This window comes from Cornus florida, unplaced genomic scaffold, assembly GCF_030987335.1.
Source record: "Cornus florida cultivar Cherokee Brave unplaced genomic scaffold, ASM3098733v1 CherokeeBrave_3.0.0_Hap2_Chr02, whole genome shotgun sequence".
NCBI lineage: Eukaryota > Viridiplantae > Streptophyta > Magnoliopsida > Cornales > Cornaceae > Cornus > Cornus florida.
Window position 1 is genome coordinate 34,514,336 of NW_026775572.1, and position 17,462 is coordinate 34,531,797.

At 34.7% G+C, this 17,462-nt stretch overlaps 1 protein-coding gene across 1 annotated transcript; it reads right to left on the bottom strand.

The window, feature by feature from the left end:
- Window positions 1-5,246: 5,246 nt before the first annotated feature.
- Window positions 5,247-16,729, bottom strand: LOC132294639 (uncharacterized). Its single transcript, XM_059792557.1, has 10 exons — window positions 15,384-16,729; window positions 15,240-15,302; window positions 14,653-14,991; window positions 14,493-14,561; window positions 11,436-11,909; window positions 11,291-11,359; window positions 9,032-9,196; window positions 6,869-7,085; window positions 6,306-6,650; window positions 5,247-5,917 (listed from the first exon to the last, which is right to left on the bottom strand). The coding sequence occupies exons 1-10, from the start codon at window positions 16,608-16,610 to the stop codon at window positions 5,802-5,804; spliced, it is 3,084 nt and encodes a 1,027-aa protein (XP_059648540.1). The 5' UTR covers window positions 16,611-16,729; the 3' UTR covers window positions 5,247-5,801.
- Between the last annotated feature and the right edge of the window lie 733 nt (window positions 16,730-17,462).

Genomic DNA, 17,462 nt, shown 5'->3' on the forward strand with positions numbered 1-17,462 from the left:
TTCCCACAGTGTAGACTTGCATGATGATACTTAACAATCCCAATAGAAATAAAAAAGGAGTCGACATCCTCGTGATACAGACATAAAGACATTTAAAACATCACAAATCATACCTTGTATAGTTCTTCATCAAATTGCGACAATTGGGCACACTTCCCCATGATATCTTTTCTCATCAAGACTGGAGTCTGCAATTGGGTATGCCCCCTATCTTCCAAAAAATGAAGACCAAATTGAATCAGAGCTAGGTTAAGACTTACACCAGCTCCTTTCAGATAGAAACCTCTACCTCCAGCTACATTAGCACCTAAATGTTTCAAGCATATTTGCATTAGCAGACAGGTTAGTGGGGATACACATAGAACTGTCAACGGAAAGAAAAAAAGAAAAAAAAAAAAAAAAAAAAGGAAACAAAGTGCACTTGTGAGAATTTTAAGGAAGCAAAAAGTGAGAAAATTCAGGTATGGTGATTCGGTCTGCCACAAAAACTGATGGCTGAACTAATAAGCCACATGATATGATTCATGTGCAAGCATAAGGACAAGGTAAATGCCAGAAAGGGAAAAGGTTGAGTTTCGGTGGTTAAACATGGTCTATAATTTTGCAGTAGACAATCCTAATAAGAAATTAACTTCCAGATTTGAATAACTGACACGTCGAATTAAGTTTTGTCAGATTGAACTGAGAGTATGATAATCAATGCAAGAATATAACTTGATCCAATGCAGGAATTTCTCCACTATATGTTCCAAGCAAACTCACCAATACTGGCAATGAACAAACAGATTCTCTATCCTTGCCATTTCAATTATACTGAAGGGAACACACGTCACATTGATAATGAAAATGATTAACAGACTCAATCAATGTGCATTAAACTCTAGTGATAACAAACCTTGATAGTTGATAAATTATTTGCTTTGGGGCCCGGATGACCAAAAAGTTAGGTACAAGTGATTAAGTGAATAACCATGCAAATAATAGATATTTCAGTCGAATAATCCAAACCTTGAGCATGAAGCTTTGAAAACAAAAATAATTCAAACCTCAGTAAAATTCACTGAATTGTAGTAAATTTCTCACTCTTCTAAATCAATGCAATTAGAGCACAAAATATTCAATAAATAAATCAATAATGCATAGTGAAATCATAATTATATGAAGAAAGGATAATACAAATATTATTTCCTGAACAAGCAGTTCATAGTAATACCACCATTTCAAATCATTGACTTTATCAGGACTCGCTTTATCAAAGAACCGATATAATACCTTTCTTTGTATCTGCTATTCCAAGAAGCTCAACAAGCTCAACATGATTTTTCAGCTTTAGCTCAGACCGCCTCTCCCCCCAAGATCGAACTATAGCATTGTTTGCCTACAAAATTATAAAGAATTTTAGAGAAATAAATTGATCCAGAAATTGCATAAATTTGAATTGACATCTACAGATCATACACACCTCATCGTTGCTGACTAGAACAGAATCATGCATAAGGTTTCCAATTGTTTGTAACTTTGAATTTAGTGCTGCTTGAGCCTCCTGAACTTCAGCATATTTGCTCGAAATCAATTGTTTGTTCTCCACAGTGTTTTTAATCTGTTCACTTGCATCCTCACCTGCCTATTTTATATGGAAAAGAACAACCAGAAAACCCTAAAAAATTATAACCCAAAAAAAAAGCCAAATCTCTTAAGAAAAAGATCATCATGCAGAGAACTGTTCTACATTCAGTTCTAAAAAGCATCAAACTCAAACATAATCAATTAAACTTTACAAAAAGTCCTATCTATTCTATGAATTATATAAAAATCATCAAGAGCCTCTCTAAACTCCATATCCTTAATCAGATTTTTGGTCTGAATTTAACAAAATTATATAAGAGCCTCTCTAATCTCCAAACTGCCTATTCTCGCTACGCATTTCCTTATGAGAAACCTACCTCCAGGTTACTACAGTACCATTTCAATTAGACATGCTAACCACATAGCATCATCTCCATGCTGCAACCAAACATTGATTTATTACCCAAGTTACACAGAGCAAGAGGTAGAGCACAAAAGCTAGAGCAAAAGTAGGAGTGAGTGTCAAAGTCTAAAATTGTAGGGGAGCATGAGCATCTTTATAGTGTCCTCATGTTGCTTGTACGTATACTTATCCAACATAATATATGGTCATATTAATTAATTAATTATGCTTAATCTTTAATATGGTTTTCAATAATATAATACATGTATAATTCACTGTCACAACAAAATATAAAATTTCAGTATGTGACTACAATAATCAAAATATCGGGGTTTTATTTAAAGAAACAATTTATATCAGGGCCAACATGAAAATACCCACATCTCCAATTCAATACACATCATTTATCTTTCGGAAAAAAAAAAAAAAAAGACTAAGACGAAGGGGTGGTTTCAAGTGTGCCATCATTGCTATGCACGTCGACTACTCCATTGTCCTTGTCCCTGTCTAGGCAATTTTGGTTTAAAGTAATGACGTATAGGTTATTAATATATATATATATATATATATATATATATATATATATATATATATGCTAAGCACTGATTGTCTTACAGGTAAGTTTAATCACAGTTGTAAGGATTTCCATCTTAAAAGTGGCACTAAGGATTCCTGATGGGGAATCATCTCTTACAAGTGACTCTAAGGATTTGTGTTCGAAATCGGAGAATCAGAAAAAATGAATTAGTGAATTGCATGTGAATTTACTCCGAACTTGTCAATCTGTGAGTTGGGAGAGGATGGGATCCATTCTCTAGGTAGACGTATTGTTTAGTACGAGTCGATCAAATACAGTTCCATGTTCATATAGTACAACTTTTCTCATGTCATACACAAGCATAAGAATGCCCACAACTTCAATTTACGTGTTTGCGTGAACTATTCAGTTCAGAACTAAGCACTCAGGAAGCAACTTAAAAATGCATACCCACTTAATCAAAGGTCAAGCCATAACCTAATGATTCAATATCTTGGGTCAGCTAAATTGTTCACAATGCAGACTAATTTTTTTATTATTTTATTTTTTCAAAGAGGTAAACAGGATTCAGAGTAAACAAAGCCAGGGAATTTTATATACTAAATAATTTACCCAAAAAAAAAAATTATATACTAAATACTCACAATTTTTAGCTTCCCCACTTCTATAGTTATCTTGTTGAACTCTGTCCGCATATTGATCAGCTCAAATTGTCCTAAATATCCACATCAAGATGTATCAAGTTATGTCGAAACATACATACACACACATATATATGCATCGACTAAAGCCAGAGATAGTTTACGTTTTCGCCATTGTCGGTTGAGAAGAATGACCTCGTCGACTAGGTCGACGTTTGCAAATCGGCGGCGTTGAGATTCGCAAATAATTTCCGGATTGTGACCCTTCTCTACTCTGAACAGATTAATGTCCAACATTGTCTCTCTACAACAAGAAGAGACTTGGGGTTTAAGTTATGAAGCACGGACACTTCTCCCAGAGATCCTGTCGGATACTTTTCGGACACCGACACCCATGTCCGAGGCTCGGACAGTCCGACATTTCTGTGAAATGTCCAAATATTATTTTTTATTGGACACGCGTGTCCGAGCCTCGGACACGCGGTCCGACACTTCTTGCGAGACAAAATTTATTTTCTCTCACTCCTCTCTCAGTCTCTCATCTTCTTCAATTATCTCTCTACATGAACAATATATATATATATATATATATATATATATATATATATATATAAGTTACATGAACAATATTTTGTGAAAGACTGAAAGTATATATGTTTATTTATATACATATTTAGTTCATTATAACTATGTCTCTTCTGCACATCTTCGTTTGGAATTTGGATCAACTTTATTTTTTATTTATTTTCTATTTTGTCTTGTCTATATTTTTCTTATAACAGAGATGAAATTATTGAAATTGATTCTGTTCCTTATTATTGTTTTGTTTATCTGTATAAGATTCTAGTAATTATATTTTGAATATATATATATATATATAAGCGTATCTCCGCCGTGTCCGTGTCTTATTTTTTTGAAATTTGTCGTGTCGCCGTATCCGTGTCGTGTCGTACTCGTATCCCGTATTCGTATCCGTGTTTCTTAAGATTTAAGTATATAACCAGACAACAAGCAAGTATAGCGTAGGAAAATAATTAAGTTTAAGAATAGCAAAATTTGGATCTTCCCGCTATGTATAATGAAATACAAATACAAGTTTGAATTGGCTTAGGACACGGTGTTGCTTGTCCCAATTTCTTTCCGTTTGTTTCCTTATACGAATTATACAATATTTACATAAATAAATTATTGGTACCATGCAGCAATTCCTTCCCCGTATAGGATTCGGATAGTGGAAGTGGGTCGGAACTTTTTGGTAGTATTGGGCCTTAATCCAAGATGTGTCGTCCTTATCTTGCTTGGTCTTTTGTGGGTTTCGGAATTAGTCTCTCGACTCTACACTTATGCTTTTTCTGTTGTTCGGCCCATGTGAATTATTTGGTTGTGATCCCTGCTTGAAGATGTGTCATGCTCTAAGTTACATAAAACGGGAACTCCCGGAGCTAGAGCGAATTCGAGAGCAAGAGTGCTAAAGCGGCAAAATTAAATCACAAATAGTGGAAATGAGAGCAAAAATGCTCACTGAACTTGAGAGCGAGAACGCGCTCGGAGGGTGAGAGCGACATTCGTTAAAGAAGATTATGTGACTTCATGTTTTTATTTTGTTTAATTTCAATCACCAAAATATAATTATTCCGTCGAATAAACACAACTACCCCCACAAAGTCTAATCTCTAGTAAATTGAAAAGCAGCATGACCTAATGAAGATGAAATAGTGAACATAATGAAAATCTCAGCTGTAAAAATTGGGTGAAACTGAAAGGCAGACCCATAGAATCAGATTCTTTTCTTTGGGTCTATCCATTGTAGTTTGTATGTTTGTATTTTTTTTTCATTGCCTTGGCTTTCTTAATGGTCAATTCTTATTTACTTCTCTGGGTTTGTGAAGGTTGGTCTTCACTTCTGCTACTTTTTAGTTCTCTTTATATTTATCATAAATATATATGACTTGTTTTATATTTTATATCATCTTGCTTTCTATCATAATGAAAACCTACATAATATCAAATACACTTATGGAAAGGGATCTCAATGTAAATGAAACATTTGAAAATTACCCAAGTATAAAAGAGAATGACCTTTCAGAAGTAATACATGAAGCAAGAGGCAACAAAATATTTTATCAAAGCAAAATATTTCATTATACATCATTTTCAACAAAACAACCTTTTCATTCTTTGCCCCTTGCAACAATCAACTACCAAGACAAGTGGTAGGATTGAAGAAAAAGGGTAAAAATAACTATATATTTGTAGTTCTTTCACAATTCTATTTCTAGGTCTGCTATACAAAGGGTATTCATTTCATCCACCCAGAGTAATTTCTCAACTCATAACACAACAAATAGCACAATGATACAATATTGAAACATCCAAATACTATGCTACTACAACTTGTACAAAAAGAATGATAATTAATGTGAAAATTTTGAAAGGGATGTATTGCCTGATTAAACCAAGCAACTATCATGGCCATTTGGATGTTGATATGCCGCCATACAGCAGCAATCTTCACTTCTTCCCCGAGACCCATCCTCAAAACCAAATAGCATAAATTAATGCCCCATAGGCCTCATCTCATATGTGCAATTATCATATGCAAAGAATTGGAGCCAATAGTGAACTCAGCAAAAGCCGCCTTCTAAAACTCTTTTCATCGGCCAACATGCAAGTGCGGCAACTTTGGAGGATCACAGCTTATCAGATTCGCCCACAAATTTGCAAGCGTCAGAAAGTAATGCTCCCCATTCCATTCCACCATTTTGATGTCTGAAAAAATCGAACAACAATATACTAAATGAGACAGTGAGCTACAAGGAATTCTCAAGATACTACAACCAGTCATGCACCATTATTAGTTTGCTTTGAATTGATCAATAAAAATGTGTATATCAGATTTTTAGGTGGTTTTGTGACCGGTTAGAGATTTTAACATTTCAACAAAACTATAACAAAATGTAACGTTCTTCAAAGAAGTTTCTAACAGACGTGATAGTTTAAGTTTTTTCGCATATTAATCCAAAACTGCTGCCACGATTAGTAAAATATGCAACGGAGATGAGTCTCGTCAAGGCCTGGACCGACTCAGGAATTCAGGGGTGACATATTTTTATCATTTTTTGGTTTTAACTAAACTAAGAATTTAAGTTATGCTCACCAGGTACTGTTCCAGAAGTTAAGCCTGACAGGTGACACAAAGGTTCTTGTTGACTGAAAACATAACTTCCAAGTGCAAGCTCATCAAGATCATATACTTGCTTAATGGACTCCAGTAAAGCCTGAACTGTTCCATCATATTCAAAACCAATTGGATCATATATACTCCGTAGAGCTTCTTCAAGTCCTGAACTCGACCATAGAATATAGCATTCCTCCAAAAGAGCACATACGTTCGTTGAATCTACATAATTCGATATTATCCATGGCTTGTGAAGTTTGACTGAGGCTCCAATAACAACTACTACTCTATAAACTTCTCCGAGGGCAAGAATAAACTGCTTGCCTGTCATCATTGCAAAAATAAAACTAATGAATTAATTGAAAGTCAAAAATATTACATAGACCAAAAAACATGGAACACTATCATCATAAATAATTACTACCCTTTTTGAGTGAAGAATTCAGTAATTAATATTGCTATTGCTCTTTAATATGTTGTTGTTGCTATTGTTGTTGTCATATATTACCATTGCATGCATAATAATGAAACTACCACAGTACCTCGAGGATCAGAAAGTATTTGACTTCTAACATTCTCTTCTAATGACTGCCTCCAAATCTGGGAACCGTGTTTCAACTCTTGAGCACAAACAGCAATCATCTTAGACCATGTGGATACATAATTAGTTTGTTCCTCCATTGATCCCAATGTCAGCACATTTAGCACTGAAGTGACATGTTTCAAGAGTTCAATCATTGATTTCGTATCCTTCTCTGCCTGTGACAACAAACTACAAGTTATAGCAAGTCGTATCCAAGCCAAGAATCTCTGAAAAGAGAACATTACATTAACTAATTCGTGATTGTGATAAAAATCCAAGCCAAGAATTTCTAACTACATTTTTATTTCATACGAATATATGCCTGACACTGCCTGTCTGTCTGACTCAAGACATCAATGCAAATACCGATGTATCATCCATCTACAAGCAAAGTTGGAAAGGTAATATACAACCTGGATGTGTCACACATGGTAAAAAAAGCTAATAAAATGGGTAAATATCTCCTCCACCAACACTACATGCTCAACCTGCTACCAGCACCCCCACCCTCCCCTGCTCTTGCCGCATCCACTACCCCTCTCCTGCTCACGGCTGTGCCCCCTCCAAAATCCCTCTCTCACTCACAGCCGGAGCTGCCTCCACTATCCCTCGCACACAGACACATAGCCACACTGCCTTCAACCCTTCACCATCATCACCCCAATTCTCTCACTCTGCACCATCACCACATCATCTCTGCGAGTGTGTGCGCACGTGCCAATGTAAAAAAAAAAAGGAAAAAAAAAAAAGAAAGAGTATATAACTCAATAAAAAATTTAGAAGAAACGATTTACTTTAATATTCAATTTTTCTTCTTCTGAAAGCACATCATCTGTGTGTGTGTGTGTGGACGTGCCAATGTAAAAAAAAGAAAAAAAAAAAAAAGTATATAACTCAATAAAAAATTTAGAAGAAACGATTTACTTTAAGATTCAATTTTTCTTCTTCTGAAAGCACCCTATCTACCCATCCATTTCTTGTCTCTCTTAAAATAAGTTCTCATTATTGCTTTATCCAAAGACATATATATATAGAAGATGAACAGGGCCTGGATGGAATCTCATACCTTCCAGGAGACCCAAATGGGTATTTCCTTCATCCTCGTCTCTCTATTTATATAGTAAATTTTATTTTTTTTAATTTTTTTTTATTTTATTTTTTTTTTCTTTTCATATTGAACCTTTTAAATGTTTGCATCGATAGATTGTGATGTGTGACTGCATCTTCTCTTTAATCATTAAGCTATATATATATGTATAGGTTACATTTCATAAAGTTATTAGGGACATTTACATCATTTCGCTTCATATAACAGCATTTTCTGCTGCTTTGTTGACCAAACAGTTGACTGACAGCAGGGGTGATCAGTGTGATTTTGAAAACCTCAATGAAAGTTGACTGCATTTTTTTTCAAACTTGTGATCCAAGGATAATTTCAAAGAACCTCAGGACCCTAATAAAATTACCACATGCAATATTTAAGACCAAAAAAAAAAAAAAAAAAAAAAAAAAAAAAAAAAAAAAAAAAAACAGAAAACCTTGACATTCTTTCTCATCTCAAATAAGATAGTTAATGTATTTAAAAAAATTATTGTTAAGTGTCCTCTTTAAAAAACACATTATTTATCAAGAAAAAAAACACAAACACTATAAATTTCTCTTTATTTTGTTCAAATGCATAGAAAAATATTCAAATTCAAGAATCTAACTGCATATTTAATTGTAATGTATTTGGCTTTTCATTTTCTTTTTCCCCTTGCTTTCTAAATGCTTGTTTGTCAATGGATTTGATATAAGCATGTGATTTATTCTACGAAAAGTCAATTATGGTAAGGAAACAATATAAGTGCTCATACAAATGTTCACAACACAGGGCACGCTAGTTAAGGGTAAAATCAGGCACAACATAAATATATCAATCATATGGTTACCCTCCTTTTAAGCAGGCCTCAATTACCAATAATGCAAATTTATTATATTCCCTAAAGTGAGTGTGAATCGTTGAAATTAACTAGACAATATTAAAGCGGAAAATATTTTTCAAATAAAGAAGCATGTAGCTTTTCTAGAAATGGCAAATTTATGTTCCAAGTTCAACAAAGATTAAGAAAAAGGCATTTACTAATTGTAATTTTCTTGACAGGCGATATTCTGACTCCAGTAGTTGGAACTTTGGTTCATGCAGAGCTTGAAGGAATTCATTGAGGGAAATATCTCTTGCCGGATGATCCTCTGAATAAACTTCCTTGGATATTAGATTCTCTTGGTGAAGTTCCTTACAAACCTCCTACAGTAAGAGGATGAAAGAGAACTAAGAAATTGGTACACATCGAATGTTTCACCCATTCAGTAACAAAGAAACACCCGGAGCAAATGAATAAATACATAAAATTAATTGAGCATCTGGTTCTAATTTCAGAAACAAAAAGGAAATGTCATACATTCAACGCCATCTACTTTAGTTGCTCCTAAACAAAATCAGCAGTGTCATACAAAAAATAGGGAGAGAGAGAGAGATTATTAATAATAATAAGATGAATAACATTCAAATGTGAAGCTATGAAAATATCTTCAACTACTATTTTGTTAATTTTTGTGAAGCTGTATGTGTTTTAACTTTTACCCACTACGAGGTAGTTCCATAACCTACATATTTCACAGCCTCACAGAGTTCCAGCACAGGCTCGATACAGGCCTAAGGCGTGAAATTTGAAATATATATATTTTCTTTTAGTACAATAACGTAAATAGTATTAATTAATTCTACATTTTTGAATCTTTATACTAATTAAACAATAAAAATGAGTAAAAAATTAAGGAATAAAATATATAATAAGTTAGAAGAATTTTAGAAAAAATAAAAAAGGATGTGGAAAATGAGAGATAATTTAACTAAATGAGTACCAAATAATGATTTTTTTATAGTTCAATTCAATCAAAAAATTGGACAGAATATATACAATTGATTCAATCTATTTTTATCATTATTATATTTATATGGAGTCTTTCTACTAATCCTTATTTATAAGGGGTCTTTTTTATTACTTTTTTTTTTTTTTTCAGAAAACCGCTTTTCAAATAAAGGGGCTTTTTTTTTAAATAAAAAAATTATCACTTTCTGAAAAAAAAAAAAAGCAGCCTTTTCATACCACATTATCTACATGAGGCCTTAGGCAACTGCCTCTGGGTGGTTCCATACTTTCTTCTATTACATTGATATACAAAGTAAACAACACTCCTCCAAAAAAATGATTTATAAAATGAGGGGCAAACATGACATTTTACAAGAATTTTAACACCATTCTGACACCAACTCTAACAGGGGGTAATTCTGTAGGTTTCCGGAAACATTGTATCTATGTGTGTACTTAGGGTAAAAATCTGAAGTGGGGGGGGAGGTGTGGGTCTGTAATTTACCCCTTATATTAAAATTATAAAGACAGACTTGTATAGTAAAAATACTAATGATAACTACAGCATATACATTTTAAATTTTATTTTTCATATTATTTGTTCAATTTTTTACAAAATCGCCCCCAAGAAAAAATTCCTGGGTCTGCCCCTGTGCTTGGTATAACACAAGAAGTTGCCTGGCTGTGGTGCCTAAATGGGCACGGACAATAGGGTGGAGATTAGAGTTTCACCTCTTTGACATTCAATTACAATTTTAATTTACACTAAAATACCAAAATTCATGGTCAAATCAATGATTCTAATTACCTCAAACAGTAAATACAGCCAGATTGTGCTTTAATCTGACTGACGGGATTAGAGGGAATCTGCCGCATGTACCATGGACTGCATATCCTAGGTGGTCCCAATACTAAGCAACATCAACGAAATAGCAACATTTTCCTTAATCACCTTTTTTAGAACTACCATTATTTCCTGCAGCTTAATTCTATGTTGATCTCCTCAGAAAATCCCAGAAAAATCAGATAGGGAATATTAACGGCAATGAGTCCTTGAACAGTATATCAACGACCAATCATAATAAACAATAAAAGATAATAAATGGATTTTCTTCTTAAGAACAAGGGAAAAAATGAGGGCAATAAAGAGAGACGAAAAGTAAGATTGAGGTTTGAGGATGATCACTCCACTCCTCTAATGAAAGTATGCTAGTGCTACCAACATCTCATTATGCATCTCACATTCCGTAGACTATTTCTAGAAAAATCAGATTGGAAATATTAGTCGAAAGGAGTTTCAAAAAATAAGAAATGACTGACAAATAGTCATAATAAATTGTTTTTTTCAAACATCCAAATTTATAAACTTCAGATATAATTGCAATCAGAACATAAAAGGATGCAGAAAATATCAATATAATATTGAAACAGAAAATATCAAAACACAGAAGGTAAAACTCATTACCAACCTCGATTTCCTCATCAAGAGCTACCACTTTCGCATCATCACCGGAAAGAGCAGCTGTACTTCGTGATTTCTAACAGAAAACAGACTTCATGAATTTGATACTGATTATAACTTAACCCAGAAAAAATTACAACTAGTGTACTAACCTTTAAACTGTCTAGATGGCATCTTGCAGAAGAGCATAATTCATCCTTTAATTTACAATAAAAATCCACATAGGTATTCAGCTTGCTAGAAGATTCATCTCCCTGACTAAGAAGAGAGTTCTGATCATTTGCTCCATTTTGAGAGGAAGCATCTTTGAATTCCCACGAACCATCATCGAAATCATCATCATCATTCACCAACTTAGAATTAATTACTGTTCCAGTGGCATCCAGCCCATCTTCAGATGGTTTTTGTGTAGAGTCAAGAGAAGGCTTCTCAGCTTGACCATATAAATTTGAAATGAGATCATTGATAGATATATATGAACCTTGCAGATGAATGCCATTTCTTGGGTTGGATTCAGGCCTATGCATAATGTCTTGAGAATCCAAGGAGGCATCAGTTTCCAGTTCCTCATCGCCAAAAATGGACAAGGGCAGGGCCCCTTTATTCTCTAACTTTGACTCATTCCCCTGAAAAGTAACGAAGAAAACAGGTAAACAGAAATTTGACGTGTCTACAGGTAAATTTCACTCTATTGATAATATACAAGCCTTCAAATTAACAAACACTAGGAAACGCAAAGACAAACTCTGCAGAAATTCCTATATGGCAAATCCTAGAAAGGTCAGACACAAAACAGTGAGGACACAACAATATATAAATGTGATTCAAACAATCATTTAGTTTGCTTATTTAACTTGCAAAATTCTTCTCAAAATCAAGTATAGATAATAAAAATAAAAAAATAAAAGTCCCACGATAGTTAACAGTTACCAAGAATTTGTGGAACAAACCACCATGCAGTAGAACAAACAACAAATTGTGATCAAGTCTTTTTCTCAAAGAATTTCAGGTTTTTAGAGAAGATCATGGATGCATAGGCAAATATATCGGAGTGCAGGGTTAAATACTTGGATCCCTACCGGCAATCTATATGAAGCTCCTGTAAGTTGTTTACATTATTTTTTTCTTTTTTCTTTTTGTTTTTTGATCAGGTAAGTACTCAAGCACACTTTTTGCCTACACCCGGGCTGGAACCCCTCCTCCCATCTTTGAGGATGTGGAGGTTATACCATTGGGCTAGAGGCCCTTTGGTAGCTCCTGTAAGGTTCGTCATTCAAAACTACATCAATGTGGGGTTCCCTTGTGGTATGAACTGAAAGGAGGTTAGCCAGATGGTAAAGACAATACAGGACAAAAACAAATAGGCCCCACCCTGATCAGAAGTGTCTTTCAAATCTACCTACGTGCTTTTGTTTCTATTTTCCCATCCAAGCATGAAGCATCTAAGTTAGTAACCTCACATTCTGTAAGCCTATAAAATGTGTACACATGAATTCTTCAAGGAAACGTCTATATGACGTTTTAACGGAATGGCAATAAAATTTGTGTTTTTCTTACTGTAACTGTTCCCATTTGAGATGGCCATCAGATCAGGCTAGAACAAGAAGATCAGAGAAAGAGGGCAAAAAATTCGCACAACCCAGCAACGTCTTGAGTATCCCAGTGGCTTTCTCATGTGAGTGACTCGGAATGACTGACTCCTACAAAATCAGTCGGATCCACCAAGTAGAAGTGACTCTTTGCAACCACCACCATCTGATGACTAAAATTTATTTAGCCGATCCAAACAACCAATGGATCAGAGCCTCTCTCCCAGGCGCCTCTCTCCTTCGGAGAGCTTCTCAAAATATGGACCACAACATTCTCCACTGGATTTTTGGGGCAGTGTTCCATGCCCTCCTAGTTGTATCCATATTTATTGTACAATGAAACTATATATTTATAGACAAACAAACAGAAACACACACAGAGACATGTATGGATAACATGTGAAATTTTGGTGGAAAAAAACTTTGAATTGCTTGGTTACAAGTGTTTATGGGGATTACTTAGTTTGTTTGATTAACTGGTATCAACCCATTTTGCTGGTGAAATTATGGCAAGGAATTGGAATATTAGGTTTCAATAAAATTCTGGTTCAAGGGTTATATTGCAGCCAAATTTTTAGTCCTGACTTTTTAACAAATAATCATATTAACACTGAACATATCTATACCCATATCTTTCCGTCCCCCTTTTTTTATGCTGAAATTTTAGCTTCTTTTTTCTTTTTAAAACAATATTTGATTTATTCTTTCCCAACAATATTTCACTGACTACGTCTGGCACCAGTTGAGGAAAGGAATGAAATGGGAAAAGTTTCAGGGATAGTCATGCATACTAGAAATAAAATCAGATGTGAAAACCTATGTATGCTAGAAAAAGAATCAAACTCTTGAACATCTAACATGATTTCTAAAACTGTAAAGAAAGAATTGAAAATTTCATATTGATTTCGAACAACTACAAAATTCATAAATACGATGACATCAATTGAAGTTTGTACACAAAAGGAGAGTACAACATTTTTTTTTTTCTGATAAGTAAAAGGAAAGTATAATTGTATAACATAACCTAGAAGTCCAAACTTTCAGAAACCCAGTCCCAGTGGAAGACCCATTATACCATTTCTTAAACATATGAAAAAACAGTTTCCAATTATATCTTTGAGAAATTAAAAAGAAGACTGAAGTGCGAATAGGATTTCCAAAAATTCAAGCTGGGGAATTGATATGATGCATAATTATGAAATTAGGGTATAGCTGAGATACCTTCATGCATTAACTAAGGTTGAAGGCACTAAATGGCAAGGGAAAGGACAAGAAAGACTAAAAGGGCAATGGAAAGACCAAAAAGGACAAGAAGTAAATATCGTGATTCGTGAGAGTAATAATGGTACACATGATATGCAGTGGATATGTTCCTAGATAATTTCACATGACCAAACTAGAACCGATGCCTTTGTTCAATTGACTTGAAGTATATGAACCATATTCAACATGCACAACAAAAAGGCTATAAGAAATAACTTTATCATGCTCCAAATATTTTTACTTTAAACATATTATTTAGTTATATAAGCAAATATAAGTGTGCAACAAATTGGAATATAATAAATTCAATCTATATGAATTTTTAATAAATAAACTAAATATATCAAATGGATCCACCTGAATTTTGCCATCAACTGTGACTACATCAACCTCAGAGAGAAAAAGATCGTTGACCTTTGGCTCCTCCTAGAACCATAATGAAGTTTCAATACACATTCCAGATAAATTTAAACATGTAATTAAGAAGAATGAAGATCGAAACAAACCAGTAACCGACCTCCTGCTTTGGTCCAGTTTCTGAAAATGCATACTCGAACTCCCCAAAACTTTCATCCAAATCAACACTCCCCACAACTGGGTCAGATGTCAATCCATTTTCCATTTTCATTAATAAATCAGACTTCAATCCATTCTCATTACTATTGTACTCGTTTTTAGAGTATGAATCGAAGCTAAAAGTATGTTGAGTCACTGTAAGTGGTTTGGAATCAAAAACAATGTCCATTTCACCGGATTTACTAGGAAACTCATTTGGTTTTGCAAAGAAATCAATTGTTTCAAGCGAACCATTACCAAAACCAGATGAGAACAAATCTACCAGCCCCTTCTTGTCAACCTTCAAATAAGAAAATCCAGGATTAGAAGGATCAAATGTAGTCTCTGTACAAGTATGTGGCAAAATTAAATAGAAAGATAGTTAATAGCAAAATTAAGCGCATTCGAAGGTCCATATAGATGTTGTATACTGGGAAAAAAAAGAAGTGATGTCAAATATTCAGCAGTACTATACTTCGGAATAAGAATCTATCTTCTGACATAAACACAAACTGAACTAGGATATCTACAAAACTCAACAATACATACCTGCACTCCTTGCCATGTTCTTGGTGGCATTTGCAATCCCCATGATTCTGACACCACATGCTCCTAAAATGAATGCAAAAAACTAAAATTTCACAGGCCTACATCTGCACGAACTGAACCAAACAACAGAGATTTAATCTTTACCTTAGCATTCCCATCTTTGGCATTCACTTCTGTATATGCTTCCTTGAATTCCCATCCATCATCATCGCCATTAGACTCCTCATTTCCACCAAGCAAATCAGAGTTTGAATGAATCACCTTAGCAATCCCATCTCTGACATTCGATTCCGGATATGCGTCCATGAACTCCCATCCATCATCATCATCACTACCAGACTCCTTGTTTCCACCAAGTAAATCCGAGTTTGAATTAATCGCCTTAGCACTTCCATCTCTGACATTCGGTTCCAAGTGTGCGTCCTTGAATTCCCATCCATCATCATCACCATTAAAGTCGTTTCCACCAAGAAAATCTGACTGTGTGTTCAGCCCATTAAAATTTGAATCAAACCCACTGAGATTTGAAGTGGGCAGACTAATTTCTGAACCTAACTCATTAGATTTCGAATTCAACCAGCTCTCACCCTTGACCTGCTTAGTCTGATTGAACAGATCTGAATTGATATCAAAATCCTTGTTTTTTGAGAAGATATCAAAATCCTTGTTACCAGCAACTAAATCTGAATTTGTATTGAACCCACTTAGATTCGATATTGAACCATTCATATTCGAATTAATCGCATCCAAATTAGAATACGAAACATCTACACTCGAACTCAACCCATTCGAATTTGAATTCGATCCATTCTCAGCTTTTATCTGCGGACTCTGACTGTACAGATTAGCAATGATATCATCAATCCCACCACCAAAATTTACACTCGATCCTTGTTTAACAATACCAACATGTTTATCAGCAACAGCGGGCTTAGCATCATCAACCGGTGGATCGGCCACACCAAATTGCTCATCCTCGTCCTCTGCATCGCCAAATAATGACAGTGGCAAAGCCCCCTTTGGCTTCACCCAGTGAGCCTTCCCCGAGTCAGCCCGACTAGGGACCGATTCAATACGAGTCGCCACAGAATCGGAGGGTTTCGTCGAGTGATCTGAGATGAACCCTGACGGGTCGAAATGTTTTGTGGGTTGGGAGGGATTCGAAATGGGAGGTGATTTATTGTGGGAGAGATCACTTGAAGGAACGGATCGAAGTGGGTACTCGACGAAATCACCCCATTCGTCGTCGTCGGTGGCGGTGGAGTTTCGGCCGTTGATGTGATCAGAGTGGACGGTCCGATTGGGGAATGAGGCGAACTTAAAGTCTCCAAAACCCTCTTCGTCGTCGTCCTCTGCCTTCGTTTCCCGCATAGTCGAATCTCTCTCTCTCTCTCTCTCTCTCTCTCTCTATCTCCTCTCTCTATATATTCTCTCTCTTTCTCTGGTTCGGTTTGGTTTGTGTTTTCGAATGTGAGTTGCGTATGGTTAATGCGCATGTTAGGCTTGTGCGCTCACCGTTGGATATAGTTTAGTTTCGCTCTCATTATGTCGGCTGACACGGCTTTTTGATTGACTTGTGGGTCCGAAGACGGTCGGACCCAAACGTAGCCGATTCTGTCTTGGGCTGGCCGTCATGTTTGAACGGTTAATCGGTGGTGTTTCATTACTATTTTGAAAATAATGTCAAATTCGGAATTAAAAGAGTTTCACTAAAAATACTAATATTTCATTATGTATATATATACATATATTTTTTTTTTTCTAACAACAAAACTAGTCATCAAGTTTTAATGTATATTCTTAATTTTTTTTAATTCATTTTTAAAATTTTATACCAAACACAAAAAAATTATATTTTCTATTTCTTTTCTTTTCTTTCCAACCAAATATGGTGTAACTTCAAATTTTAGATTTTTTTTTTTTTAAAAAATTTTTTGGATTTATAACCATTTAATCAACAAAGTTAATACTTGTTAAATATTTTATTATTATTAAATTCTTTTATCTATAAATTATTTATGTTTCTATTTAGTTGTTTCAATCATGTATAATACAATACTTTTAAAATCTAAATCAACTCAAACATAAGACGTAATACAAAAACGATCTTGTGAGACCGGACAGTTACCTTCTTTTTTTTGGTAGTACGATAAGGGCATTTTGTATCATAGCCACATTCCTAATCCAAAACTCTATGTGAAACAAATAGATTATTTCTCAATG